Source organism: Lactuca sativa, chromosome 1 (genome assembly GCF_002870075.4).
Source record: "Lactuca sativa cultivar Salinas chromosome 1, Lsat_Salinas_v11, whole genome shotgun sequence".
In the NCBI taxonomy this organism is placed as follows: Eukaryota; Viridiplantae; Streptophyta; class Magnoliopsida; order Asterales; family Asteraceae; genus Lactuca; species Lactuca sativa.
The window spans coordinates 63,779,950-63,794,444 of record NC_056623.2 but is presented as its reverse complement, the minus strand read 5'-3'; the positions used below and the strand labels follow the sequence as shown (position 1 = coordinate 63,794,444).

General features: G+C 40.8%; 2 protein-coding genes across 3 annotated transcripts; both read right to left on the bottom strand.

The window, feature by feature from the left end:
* Nucleotides 1-6,961: 6,961 nt before the first annotated feature.
* Nucleotides 6,962-8,083, bottom strand: LOC111906535 (uncharacterized). Its single transcript, XM_023902286.1, has 4 exons — nucleotides 7,996-8,083; nucleotides 7,614-7,799; nucleotides 7,407-7,504; nucleotides 6,962-7,306 (listed from the first exon to the last, which is right to left on the bottom strand). Exons 1-4 carry the CDS (start codon nucleotides 8,081-8,083, stop codon nucleotides 6,962-6,964), a joined length of 717 nt encoding a protein of 238 aa, XP_023758054.1.
* Nucleotides 8,084-12,067: 3,984 nt separating this feature from the next.
* On the bottom strand, nucleotides 12,068-12,948 carry LOC111906552 (uncharacterized protein ycf20). 2 transcript variants are annotated; one of them, XM_023902300.3, is made up of 2 exons: nucleotides 12,817-12,948; nucleotides 12,068-12,734 (listed from the first exon to the last, which is right to left on the bottom strand). In XM_023902300.3, the coding sequence occupies exon 2, from the start codon at nucleotides 12,651-12,653 to the stop codon at nucleotides 12,195-12,197; it is 459 nt and encodes a 152-aa protein (XP_023758068.1). In that variant the 5' UTR covers nucleotides 12,654-12,734; nucleotides 12,817-12,948; the 3' UTR covers nucleotides 12,068-12,194. The 2 variants fall into 2 exon arrangements, with proteins under 2 accessions (XP_023758068.1, XP_023758067.1); XM_023902299.2 differs by having other exon boundaries at nucleotides 12,068-12,673.
* Between the last annotated feature and the right edge of the window lie 1,547 nt (nucleotides 12,949-14,495).

The following is a 14,495-nucleotide window of genomic DNA, read 5'->3' as shown; positions in this document are numbered from 1 at the left end:
TACCATGCCACATCCCGCTTCATGCAGGGCCACCAATAGTCTAGACGAAGATCCCTATACATCTTCGTCGCCCCGGGATGAATAGAGAATCGGGACTTGTGCGCCTCCCCCATCAAAATCTGGCGCACGCCCCCGCGATACGGCACCCACACCCTATGGTGTAGTGTCAATAACCCTCGGCTATCATAATCGAAGGAGGAAACCTGACCTACTACGCGCTCGTTCTTCCGATGCTCCTCCTTGATAGCCTCCTGTTAAGCTTCCCGAATCTGCTCCAACAGGGGAGTCACCACAGTCATCCTCAAACAGGCGTCCCTGATCGGCGCCGTCTTGCGGCTAAGCGCATCGGCCACCACATTGGCCTTTCCCGGGTGGTAAAGGATCTCGCAATCATAATCCTTCACCACATCCAACCACCGACGCTGCCTCATGTTCAGATTCGGCTGGTCCATGAGGTACCTCAAGCTCTTGTGGTCCGTGTAGATGGTACACCGAACCCCATAGAGGTAATGTCGCCAAATCTTGAGGGCAAATACCACCGCCCCCAACTCCAAATCGTGCGTCGGGTAGTTCGCCTCGTGAGGCTTGAGCTGCCTCGAAGCGTAAGCAATGACATGCCCCCTTTGCATCAGCACCGCGCCCAACCCAGAAATGGACGCATCGCAATAAACCACGAAATCCTCTACGCCCTCTGGCAGGGCTAAGATCGGCGCCTCACACAATCTCTGTCTCAGCGTTTCAAATGCAGCCTGCTGCTCGGGTCCCCACCGAAAGACCACGGCTTTCTTCGTCAACCGCGTCAGGGGCACGGCTATCTTGGAGAAATCCTGGATAAATCTCCGATAGTAGCCTGCCAATCCTAGGAAGCTCCGAATCTCAGATGGGGACTTCGGAACCTCCCATCTCATCACGGCCTCGACCTTGGCCGGATCGACCAAAATCCCGTTCTGGTTGACGAGGTGCCCCAGAAATTGCACCTCGCGCAACCAAAACTCACACTTGGAGAACTTGGCATACAAGCTCTCCCTCCTCAGGGTCTCTAACACCTCTCTCAAATGCTCCTCATGTTCCTCCCGGGTCTTGGAATAAACCAAGATATCATCGATAAAGACTATCACAGACCGGTCCAGCATCGGTCTGCATACACGGTTCATGAGGTCCATGAACGCGGCAGGAGCATTGGTGAGCCCAAACGGCATCACCACAAACTCGTAATGGCCATAGCGCGTCCGAAACGCGGTCTTCTGCATATCCTCCTCCCTGACCCTCATCTGATGATAACCCGAACGCAAATCAATCTTGGAGAACCAAGATGCGCCCTGAAGCTGGTCAAAGAGGTCATCAATCCTCGGAAGCGGGTAACGGTTCTTCACCGTTACCTTGTTCAGCTCCCGATAATCTATACACATCCGATGCGACCCATCCTTCTTCTTCACAAACAGAATCGGGGCTCCCCAGGGCGAACTGCTCGGCCGAATAAATCCCTTGTCCAGCAGCTCCTGCAGCTGCGTAGACAACTCCTGCATCTCGGGAGGAGCCAACCGATACGGTGCTTTGGCTATCGGAGCCGCACCGGGAACGAGGTCAATCCTAAACTCCACCTGTCGCTCCGGAGGTATCCCAGGTAGTTCCTCCGGAAAAACATCAGCAAAATCTCGAACCACCGGGACCTCGCTCACGGTCGCCTTACCCGCCTCCCGGGTGTCCATCACGTACGCGACATAACCCGCGCATCCCTGCTGGAGATAGCGCCTAGCCCTCGCTGCTGAACATACAGCGGGTCCATACTGGGGTCTCTCGCCATGAATCACTAACTCTCCCCCTCCTGGGGTCCTGACCCGCACTAGCTGCTGCGCGCAATCTATCACCGCCCCATTAGGGCTCAACCAATCCATGCCAATAATCACCTTGTTCCCACGCAACGGAATGGGAACCAAATCTACCAAATAGCGCTCCTCAAACAAACGCAGCACGCAATCTCGAAATACCGTCGATGCTCGCACCGATCGATCGTCAGCAATCTCCACTTCCAAAGGGCAATCCAACTCGCCCGATGACTCATGAAACTTCCTGCTAAGCGCAAGGGAAACGAATGATCGGGATGCACCCGAATCGAATAACACCTGGACTGGGAGGCCGTTCACATGGAACGATCCTAAAGCATACGCATACATACAGAGCACATATCAATAACATAACATAATAAAATAAGATAGAGGGAAAGAATCATACCCGCCACCACATCGGGTGCGGCGCGTGCCTCCTCGGTAGTCAGCTGAAATGCCCGGCTCCTCACCACTGGAGCCTCTGCCTTGCCCTGCCGACCATCCGTGATCCGCAGGGTCGCTGGGGCTGGCGCCTTCACCGGCGCTGAAACTGTCAACTGGGGGCAATTGGCCTTCTTGTGGCCCCTTTGGTTGCAGTGAAAACACAGCAACTCCGATGTCTGAATAGCTGAAACTGGAGCAGTACAATCCCTGCTAAAGTGCCCTGCCTTGCCGCACTTGTAGCAGCCCACTGAACCCATCCGACACGCCCCCACATGCGTCCTGCCGCATTTCCCGCAGCGGCTCGGTCCTGACTGACCTTTCGGCCTACCATCTGATCCCTTGGGCTTCTTCCCCGAAGCCCCTCCTGCCTGACCCTCCTCCAGTTTCCGTTTCCGGATGTGCTCCAAATCTATCTCTCTCTCCCTTGCCCTGGCAATCATGGAGTCCAGGGTAGGGCAAGCCGAAAAGCTAACATGCTCCCGGATGTCAGCTCGTAGCATATCATGGTAACGAGTCCTCCTCATGTCCTCGTCACCGGCATACTGGGGCACCAACAAAGCCCTCTCCCGGAACTTGGCGGTGATCTCCGCCACAGTCTCCGTCGTCTGCCTCATGTCAAGAAACTCCCTGGCCAGCTGCTGAAGCTCGACCGCCGGCGCGAACTCTGCCCTGAACCTGGTCACAAAGTCCGACCAGGTCATGGCCTCGATAGCTGAGGCTCCCAACGAGTCACCCACTGACTCCCACCAATCCCGGGCTCGGTCCCGTAGACATCCCGCTGCATACCTCACCTTCGACCCCTCGGGGCAGAAGCTAGTCAACTGGGCAGACTCGATGTCTGCAATCCATCGCCTGGCAACAATGGGGTCTTTCACCCCATGGAAATCCGGCGCACCGCTGCCCCTGAAGTCCTTGAAGGACAGCGTGCGAGATCCTGACTGGCTAGATGCCATATCACTCCTGAATGCCCGAAGGCGATCCTCCATCAACTCCATGATCCCTTCCTTGATCGACCCAAAGATAATGGGAGTCGACTCAAGGATACCCCTGGTGATCTCTGACGCGATGAACTCGCGTAGCCCCTCATCAATTGGCTCGGAACCTGATCCCGAACCTGACCCCTCTCCTGAGCCGCCATCTACCGGCCTCGATCGGAGTACCACCATTCTGCAATACATCACAACAATCATTAGTGATACTGATACTCCCTGAGGGATCACATCTACTTACAAGTTCCCTGGTCTTATCTTGGCCATCCTTGGTTCGGGTACAGATCCTCTGCTTTCAGTAGTACGGGCCCATACTACCTTCCACATCTATCCGTACCTTCTTCAAGGATTGCCTCGACTCCACCAGATCCCTTTCACTATTGCTGATCACTGCTATACTCATCCTAGGCTTGCCCTAGGGAAATCTCTAGTTCCACTCTAACCAGTCCTCAGCTGCTACGGGCCTCCTGGTAATGCCAGTTAGCCATTACCCGAATACCATCACATGTGACGAGGCCCAAATAATTCTTCGAGTATCCGACTCGTCCTACAACGGTTGGACTCAAACAAGAGCTGCGCAGTAGGATCAAATCCGGCACTCTAGGATTATTCAACCCTGGTCACACGTGGCGTGACGCATTCGCCTAATGGCTAACTCCCATTATTCAGAGTCCCACGAAGCACGAAGCAAGCAACATTCAGATAAGGGGTAACAATCTCAACTAACTCTATCACCTTCAGGAACTGAGCTAGCATAAAGTGCTAAGCTCATACTACCAGGCATAACCTAATCAGGCTATCCTACTTACCGTCTACCCGATAACTAGCATGCAATTTTTCATACAACCAAAACACAAATAGCAGGCACATAAGGCATCACTCCTAGATCCTTAGTCCTATTCTAGCATGCTGTTCTACGAAGGCTGATAAACACAACATAAACTTGTATGGGTACTTTGGGGAATACTTACTCGAGCTCGGCCGGTCGCGCACATCACACACTTCGTTCTTTCTCAAAATTCTTCTCTCAATTTTCAAAAACATTTTCTTTTAGAAAATCTTTTAATCCCTTGATTTGAGTTCAGACACCCCCGAAGGTGTGTCCGAATCCCTCAAACCAGGGCTCTGATACCAACTTGTAACGACCCAATTTTCATGACCAAAAATTTCGTTTTAAAAACATTACTTTTAGAAGATATAAAAGGCTAAAACATTGTCTGATCAAAATATCACACCAGTGAACCGTGTCTAAAAACCAATTCATACATTTAATTAAAATATCAGAGTACAAATCCCAGTGAAGCTCGTAAATGCGGAAATCGGAGAGTGTGTGCGTGACGTGCCGCTACCGCGCCGGCTCCTTTCCCCTAGCTGAGGAGGTACCTGAAACCAAACTGAAAACTGTAAGCACAAGGCTTAGTGAGTTCCCCCATAATACCACATACCATGCAACATATAACAATCATTATTCAGCTAGGAGTTACGGGCCTTGCCCACACTCGGGAAGATACGGGCCCTGCCCACACTTCGCTAGCCGGGAGATACGGGCCTCGCCCACACTTGTGAAGATACGGGCCCTGCCCACACTTCGCTATCTGGGAGATACGGGCCCTGCCCACACTCCGACCTCGGAGAGATACGGGCCCTGCCCACACTCAACCACCAACCCATAACATACAAGTATCACACAGACAACAAGTATAAGCAATTCTATCATGTTAACACATATATCATACTTAACTACAACAGAGATACGGGCTCGGCCCACACTCTAGTAGTAGCATCTCGTCTACACGGGTCGGCCTTGGTGCCTTAGACCCGTTCCTACTGGAAAGGAAACTCACCTCGAAATAGCTGCTGGTCTGTGTGGGAACTGATCACCTACTACTGCTGCTGTTGCTCCGGAACCCTCCGGCTGCAATTCCCACAATATACTCAATCAAACACTGCTCACTGACCTTGGGTAAAATGACCATTTTACCCCTGACCTTGCCCTAAGTCAAGGTCAGAGTCAACTTTCAGTTGACCTCGACTCGCCGAGTTGGCTTTCCGACTCGTCGAGTCCCTACGCAAACGACTGCCCTGAATCCCGATCCTACCCGTCGAGTTAGGCTACGACTCGACGGGTTCGCCTTCATGACCAATATTCAAGTCCTTCATCCTACTCGCCGAGTTGTATGAACAACTCGTCGAGTCCATCTTCATCCGAAGAACACTCATGCTAAGACTCGCCGAGTTGTATGAACAACTCGTCGAGTCTGTTCTTGATCTAAGGAGATTGCCTTGAACTCGCCGAGTCAGGGCATTGACTCGCCGAGTACCTCCATAGATGGGTTAAGCTTCCGACTCACCGAGTCACACCCTGTGACTCACTGCCCACTCGACACTACAAAAGGGGGACAAACTCGAAGACTCGCGAGCAGACTCGCCGAGTCACATGAACGACTCGCCGAGTCGTTGCCATGCACTCCTAAAATATACCGATTTGCTCGATTCCAATCCATGCCATTCATAGATCTGGACTCCTAGGACACGAATCACACGTAAAGTTTCCAACTTTACGTGTGGATATTCACCAATATGGATTTTAGGGCTCAAAATGTCTCAAAAGGGTAGATCTAGGGCTAACAAGCCACATGGGGCCAAAAAGCTAACAGATCTGAGCTCCTGGAGCTCAATCTTGCATAGATCCAAAGGCCAAACGCCTTATTACGACATATAATGCACATACAAACTTGGGGAATTGACCAAGAAAGACCCAAGTGAAGTTTTAAGCATAGAATCAAGGGGAAAACGGGTTATACCTCAAAGGAAATGTTGAAATGACACAAGGATGGCTGATCTCCTTCTCCTCTTCTTGATCTACTCCTCTTACTCCTCAAAACCTTCAAGAACACACCAAGAACACCTTAAACTCTCAAGGAAACAAGGGAAAACGATGTAGGGGGAGTTATGGGGGTGAATGGGGACGAGTTGGGGCGGAATGAGAGTTTAAATAGGGTGCAAACCCTTGAAACTTAGGGTTTCATCCCGCAGCGGTGACTCGCCGAGTCCAGGATATGGACTCGTCGAGTCGCCTACTTAAAACGCGTCCTGAGTCTCGTCCCTACTCGGCGAGTCGGACCCTATGACTCGCCGAGTCTGAGGCTAAATTAGGGCAATGCTCAAATAAAATTCACATACCGGAAACCGGGTGCTACATCAACTCTGTGCCAACTTCATTAAATCTATCCCCAAATTCTTGAATTTGCATATCTAAAATCATGTTAAAAATCACAACTTCAAAATGATTTTGATTAGTCTTATTGGTCATACGCTTGCGTGGAGTAACATAATATTCCGACATGTCCAAAATTCCAATACTATATTTTTCACAAAAAATACATCTCTTCTTCCAAACTTGTGGAAACCCATCTTTTCTAAAAACTAGCAATGCTTTCTTTGTCCCTTTTACTAACGAAACCGCTTCCAAAATATTTTGATCTTTTTTTGAAGATGCTTTAACAAGGTATCTGTGAAGCATAGAATTTCCAACATCAAGTGTAAAAGAAACACGAAATCAAGTGTCTTGAAATATGAAAAAATACCCTTTGCTTGATTACGGTTAGATAAAGTAGACCCTTCCTCTTTGACATATTTAAGTACTGCAACAACTACTGCAAACAAATTCACCAAACTTACAATTGCTCTAAAATGTGAACCTCATCTAGTATCTCCAGCTCGAACAAGAGAAATCTCTTGATTCAACCCTCTTCCTGTTTCAGTTTCACGAATATCAATTTCAGCTGCCACTCTTTCTTTTTGCATCTCTCGTATCATATCTTTTCTCTTACAAGACCTACAAACGACAGTAACCACCAAAGCTAGTTGTTCAAAGAATTCTTCAACATCATCGTGTTTCTTTGCAACCACCACAATCACTAATTGAAGTTGGTGTGCAAAACAATGTATATAATGTACGAAACTATTTTCATTTATAATCAAAGATTTCAAACCATTAAACGCACCACTCATATCACTTGCTCCATCATAACCTTGCCCCCTCACCTATATATTTAAAAAAATAATAAAAAAAAGCTATAAGAAATAAAAATAAAACTAATATCGTATTAAAATTTAAAGGAATAAATATTTTACGATTTCTCACGTGAACCATACTCAAGTTGTTGTTGGAAAATACGGTATCAATGGCGGCTTTAAGAGTGAAACAAAGATGTATCCAACACGTGAACAACTCTAATAAATCTTTCCTTTACAATCCCAAGTCTATCAAAATATCTCAAAACTATAGTCATTTGTTCTTTTTTGGAAATATCACTTGACTCATCAAATAAAATAGCGAAAACAACTTTACCAATTTCATCACAAATAGACTTGATTATCTCTTTCGAAAAGCAATTGACAATATCTTTTTGAATCGTCGAAGAAGTCAATTTTTCAAATTTTGGAGCATTTTCTAAAGTAACTTTAAAAATCTTCTCATTATCTTCTCTAATCAAAGATAAGACTTCAACGAAAAGTCCTTTATTATTAGACTTTTCTGTCTCATCATGTCCACGAAATGGTAATGCATTTTTCAATAAAAATCTACAACTACGAATTGTAGCACGAATCGAATTTCATAATTACTTTTTTCAAGTTCCATTTGCTTATGCAAGACTTCACCGATAGATTGTTTTTTCTCAATAGCAAATCACATTTTTCTTGGGCCTTATGGTGATAACTATGAATATTACCCATATGTTTTCGGAATGAGCCTACTTTACTCCAATTGTCAAAACCTTCACTTATAAATGCATCTCTTCCACCTTGTTCCCCTACCATGTCTCCAAACAAGTAGCAACAAAAACAATATGCCTTCTTATTTTTTATGCTATACTCTAACCATGGAAAATCGGTAAACCATTACACAACAAAACGTCTTGGCTTATTACTAAATAAGGTATATTCAAAACTATGCCCCTTTGGTTGACAAGGCCCTTTAATCATATATGCACTCCTTATTTCATCCATTTGATTAGGATTATAAGATTTTATCTTTGGTCTATCCCCGGGTCCGAAGGAAGATCATCTAAATCATAGGATTGTGTCACTTTTGGCTTTTGAGTAGGTTCATTAGATTGTGTTTCTTGTGGTTTTGGCATAGGTTGACTAGTTTGTGGAACTTGATTACTTTCATTAGCCCTATTTTTTTTTGGAAGTTCCTTCACCATTGTTGTCTCCAACATATAAATGTCTTTTGAAAAAACTTTTAATAACAACCTAAAACTAAAACATATGAACTATAAACTTGATTTCAATTTTCAAGTTTCAACAACAGTCAACAAGTAACAACCTACAATCAAATTATCAATTATCAAGATATATCAACTATGAACTTGATTTCAAGTTTTGAACAACAAATGAAAAAATAACAATATACAATCAAAATATATCAACTATGAACTTGATTTCACGTTTCAACAACAAATAATCATTAAGTATTAACCCTAAATCCCTAATTTAACAAAGTTACTTGTTAATATCTAATTTTTCAAACATAATCACAAAAAATTGGAACTTGAATAATAGAATTGAGTAATTGGTTATACTAACTTGTTTCATCGTGATGGAGGACGAGGAGGTGGCCGGCAAGCCACATGCGACAATCAATTGAGACGAGAAGGGCTGCAAAGTTGAGAGCAATTGAAAATTGAGAAATAGAAGACGAGTTGGAGTCGACTATGGAGTGTCGACAGTGAGATTGAGAATTACGTCCGATTTTTTTTCATTAACTATTGGGCTTAATACCTATTTGTTTCAATAAACTAGTTGATGTGGGCTTAAAAATTTTGGACCATTTGGGCTAGTTTGTATTTTGGACCATTTAGAAATAACCTCAAATATTTTAGGGAAGCCCAATTTTTTTCAGATATAAAACCACAACATAAAACGAAATTTTCCAAAAAAATTAAACTACTAAAAAAATTTTCAGGGGTATCCCGGGTTCCACAATAGATTCGCCAGTGTCTACGTCCATAAAACTTGTATTTAGTAGAACAAATAATTATAGCAACTGTGTACAAAACATTTTAAACATATATCAAATCGTAACATTTTCGAAACAAGCATGTCTTTCATAAACACCATGGTTACGTATCACAGACAAATACTGTGAGATTGAGAATTAGATTCCCTTGAACTAGCTCTTGTGGTGACATATGTGGGGATTTTTTCCCTGAAAATGTATATGGGGGCTAAGTTTACCCTGTAAAAAAGCTCGAACCTGTGGTGTTCGCTGAAATATTACGAATAGGTTTTCGTTTAATTCGTTTGCTGTTTCTAAAAAAACTTAGGCTTATCTCATAGTGAGAGACCATTTTAAAATACCTTTACCCCTCATAACATAAAATTATCAAGCTAGACACAAACCTATCAACCTGTATATATTTTGGATTTTCTATTTCTCCCTACAATCTTTATTAATATAAAATCAAGGACTCCACATTAAAGGTGTTGTTAACAGAGCCCAAACCCATTATATAACCTGTTAAGAAAACTAGTTGTATAAACCCTGGTTACAATTAATCAAAGCAATAAAGTACAATACATTTGCAATTATCAACTTGATTAATCTACATAAGATATAACACATTTACAACTATCGAATTGATTAATCTACATAATGTACAACATATTTACAGTTAGACAAAACTTCAAAAATGATCCCTATGGTTTTCAAAAATATCAAGTTTAGTCCCTAAGTTCAAAAAACCTCACACATGGTCCCTGTGGTTTCAAAACTTTTAACAAATGGTCCTTCCGCCTAACTCCGTCAGCTTTCTACCGTTAAGTGAGGGACATTTTCGTCATTTCAATACACAGGGACCATTTATGAGGTTTTCTCTATTTAAAAAAAAATATAGTTATTTAATTAAAGGGCCCCACTCTCTCTCTCTCTCTCTCAAGAAATTCAAAAAAAATCTGTTATTGTATTCTCCCAACCCTCTCGGCCTTTTCTCTCATTGTCCATCAGCTACATCCCACATGCCTCCATCTTCTTGACTTCTTCCTTACATGATCTGCCTGAACTCTTTCTTTCTTTCTTCTTTCTCACCCTCTCCATCACCTACTCTTCACTCGCCCCTTTTCTCTCTCCATCGCCTGAGAAGTTCACTGTCTAGTCTCTTAACGATGTACTTTCCAATGAGTTTTTGGAGCGACTCCATGGGTACTACTGAATTTGAGAAGTTCACAGCCTCACCCCTTACCCGCGATGCAACCGTAGACGTCCAATGGTTCGATTTCTAGGTGGAGAGCTTTGATTTATTGATTTGATGTTGAAGGTCAAGGGTTGGATGTGGTGATTTAAGTTCATTGGGTTTGATTTCATGGAATTTATGGGTCTTGGTCTTGATTTAGTTGCATTTTTGTAATGTTTTTTGAACATGGATGAAGGTCTTGATTTAGTTGAGTTACAGAGAAAAATCGGAGGTCTAAGAACACGCAGATCCAAAATCGGAGGTCCAAAAAAAGGGAATTTTAGAAGAAATCAAGAAATCTGTGTGTATATATGTTCTTGTAAGTTTCAGAATTAGACTCCAAGAAATTTGTTGTTGCTGTGTTTGTTATGTTTTCCCCTTTCTTCTTCCATCTCAAGAAATTTGTTGCTGATGTGTTTGTTATGTTTTCCCCCTTCTTCTTCCATCTCAATTGTTGCTGCGCTTTCGAAATATTTTTGCTGTAAATGTTTTTTTGGTGTTGATTGTTAGAAAGTCAATGTGTTGATTGGGTTCTTGAGAGAGAGAGAGAGAGAGAGAGAGAGAGAGAGAGAGAGAGGGAGCGAGAGAGCAAGAGAGAGAGAGAGAGAGAGAGAGAGACTTTAATTAAATAATTATATATTTTTTTCTTTTTTTTTAAATAGAGAAAACCTTATAAATGGTCCCTGTGTATTGAAATGACGAAAATGCCGATCACTTAATGGTAGAAAGCTGACGGAGTTAGGCGGAAGTACCATTTGTTAAAGTTTTGAAACCATAGTTACCATCTGTGAGGTTTTTTGAACTTAAAGACTAAACTTGATATTTTTGAAAATCACAGGGACCAATTTTGAAGTTTTGTCTTACAGTTATCATACAAGTTAGTGAAACATGTATTTTATATGGATCAAATTTTTAAATGGGATCATCACCTTCTAACGAGTTAAAAACATGATAAAGCTTTTCCTTTTAAAACCGGTTAACGATTTTATTAATTTATAAGTTTTATTTAAAAAAAAGAAACTGGTTACAGAGGCCGGATTATTGCTTTTCTTGACCTAGCCCAGTTACAATAGTCCTGGTTAAAGGCCCAGTCATACCAACTTTCTTGATCTAGCAATGTCTAACATTCTCAGCAAGATAATAGAAACATTTCACTACATAACATACTAGTTTATAACTCATGATTATCACTGTTATAAAATTAATTAAAATTTTCTATTAAAAAATCAAAATTATTTATCAATTATTTTAAATAAATTATTACTTAAGATATATTTTTTAGTTATATAAAATTATAATCTTTGATTTAAATAAATGTATAGAGTTATATCATTTTATAATTTATATTAATTTTATTTTATTTTTTAATCTAATGTTATTAATTTAATATAACTAAAGGAATAAATTTTAAATTTTGAAATTTAAATTAAAAATGAATTATTAATTTAATAAAATTAAAAGGAGAAATTTAAAATTTGAAATTTGAAATAAATAATTAATAGGTTGACAAATGGCATGATAAATGATATATAACATTAATGAGGGGTTCTCATGACACTTGTCAATATGAGATTAAAAATATTCTTTTATTAAAATTAAAATATAATCTGTATACATCTATTGACCAATATTATTACGATAAGTAAAACACTGTGACAAAAACCAGAGTAGAATCAATCAAATACAAGAAAAATTCAACTTGCAAGCTTAAAAGCATCAATGAAGAGACCATAAGTGAACCCCATCTTGAAGTTATTCAACAGAGCAATGGGGAATGTGACCTTAGGTCTACTGTAATAAAACCTTGTAACATACTCTGTAAGAAGAACACATACAACAGCAGCTATAACATCGTTCACACCTAAAGCTCCAAACGACAATGATATTGTTTGCGCAACATAAAATCCACCCAGCAGTGATATACCCCCAAAAAGTGTTCTTCTTGAAGGGCTTTTGAAGTAATTTCGTGAGATATCTGGTATGATCCTGATGATGTCGATTAATCGCCTCCTTCCTCCTTCAGTGTCTTGCACAGCTTTGATTTTTGACAACTTAAGTGATGATGATCTTGAAGAAATACCGGAGAATTTGGTTCTAGGGTTCGTGTTGAATTTGATGAAATCTATGGAAGTAAGGCTTGGACAGATTGCCATTTAGGCTCAAACGGGGTTTCCTGAAAGAAATATAAAGGATAGAGTTTCTTTGTTTCGAATCAGCACAACATAAACGAAACCCTAACATATAAATTGAAGAAATCAAATCAGCAGATTACGATTACAGTATACAGAAATCTTGTTTGAAGTCTTGCATTCATACCTTGAATATCAATGAGATGCTTGACAATAGGAATCGAGCAGGTGAAGTAGAACCATACGTTCAATTCAATCAAGCAAGCAGATGTTGAAAGAATAAGCGCATTTTGTGTTTTAGGATTTGGGCGAACCGAATACTTTAACCATGACCCGAGTGGTTCGTTTTTAACCCATTCGACCCATCAAGGCCCAAATAAACCCATAAAATGGTTGTATTGGGTTTTTGTTACAAACTACATATTGTATTAAAATATTAAATATGCAATTCATGAATACAAAATTTTAAGAGGTTATAAATAATTTAAATGAATTACATACCGTTTAGTTGGGGTCTTTGTTGATTAACTATTCTTATAATTGTTCACAAAATATTAAATATGCAACTCATCACTCCATTCCCCTAATCTAATTAATGTTTCTTTACTTTTAAAATTACTTTGTTCACAAAATCTGAGTATTACAAATTAGATGTGCACTTTAGATGGTTTTATTAATGAACAAAATTTTGTTACTCAACCTGTGGGTTTTGAAAACAATAAAGTCTCATCACACATAAGTTGAATAATGATCTTTCGAAAACAAGCTTCATGAATATGGCAAATGATATTATTATAGGTTAGAATAAATAAAACTTTGTTTGCAAAGAATATTGGTGAACAGTATAATGATAGTTTAAGTTTACGTAGACACGACATAATTTTAAGTTCAAGAGCTTGTTTGTTTTGTAAATTGTAAAACGAGTTAGAAATGAACATGATATAAAAGATTAAAATTTTCTTGGAATTCAAATAGACAATGGCGGTAACGTTTTTATTTCTCATTCAAACTATGCTAAATAAATTGAGATTTTTTTATCATTTATTAATATATAATAAATAAATTATTTATTTTGTATTTATCAATAAATAATAAACAACTATCATTTCATTACTTATTGTGAGTTGGTAAATAATAAATTTATACATTATAATATTTTATTTATTTATTTATCTACTTGATGTTTAGGTCCCGTTTGATGAGGAGAACACGATTAGGGGTGGCAAATCGGGCCATCGTGTCGTGTTTTTATCTGACACGACACGACAATGTTTTATGTAACATGAACACGACACGACACAATCTCAAGTTTTTTTAACTAACACGAAAACGAACCAATTAAAAAACGACAAACACGACACAATACAACAAAGATAACATGAAATAACAATTAATATATTGAATTAATATTTATTCACACATAACACAACAAACACGAAAAACACGACAAAAAAATGTTTAAAATTGTTAATTTCGTGTCAAATTTTGAACACGAACACGACACGACACGACGTCGTGTTTTTTATACTTGGCACGAACACAAATTCGAATTTTAGTTTCGTCTCAATTTCGTTTCGTGTCGTTTATTTTTGTCGTGTTGTGTAATCAATTGTCACCCCTAAACACAATGGAACAGAACTAAACTAAATTTTTTGAGAGGATGTTTGGCATACCTAGAACAAGAACAACAAAACATTTGACTAAGTCCAATGGGACAATTCAGTAAAAAAAATACTCCCACCCAAAAAGGTGGAACTCAACAGAACACGTATTTCTATTTTCTAAATCTGATGAAAATAACCCTGGAACGGGTCTCAGCTTGTGTCTCCAACTTTCTCATGTTCTACCAGTCTTATGAAATTATCG

Bases quoted from the DNA above. Each gene is read 5' to 3' on its own strand.
- LOC111906535 (XM_023902286.1), bottom strand. From the start codon at position 8,083: ATGGTAGGGGAACAAGGTGGAAGAGATGCATTTATAAGTGAAGGTTTT. The intron at 7,800-7,995 runs GTAATATTCATA...ATGATGAGACAG, and splicing joins CTCATTCCGAAAACATATGG to AAAAGTCTAATAATAAAGGA. The intron at 7,505-7,613 runs GTAAAGTTGTTT...TGTAAAGGAAAG, and splicing joins GTCTATTTGTGATGAAATTG to ATTTATTAGAGTTGTTCACG.
- LOC111906552 (XM_023902300.3), bottom strand. From the start codon at position 12,653: ATGGCAATCTGTCCAAGCCTTACTTCCATAGATTTCATCAAATTCAAC.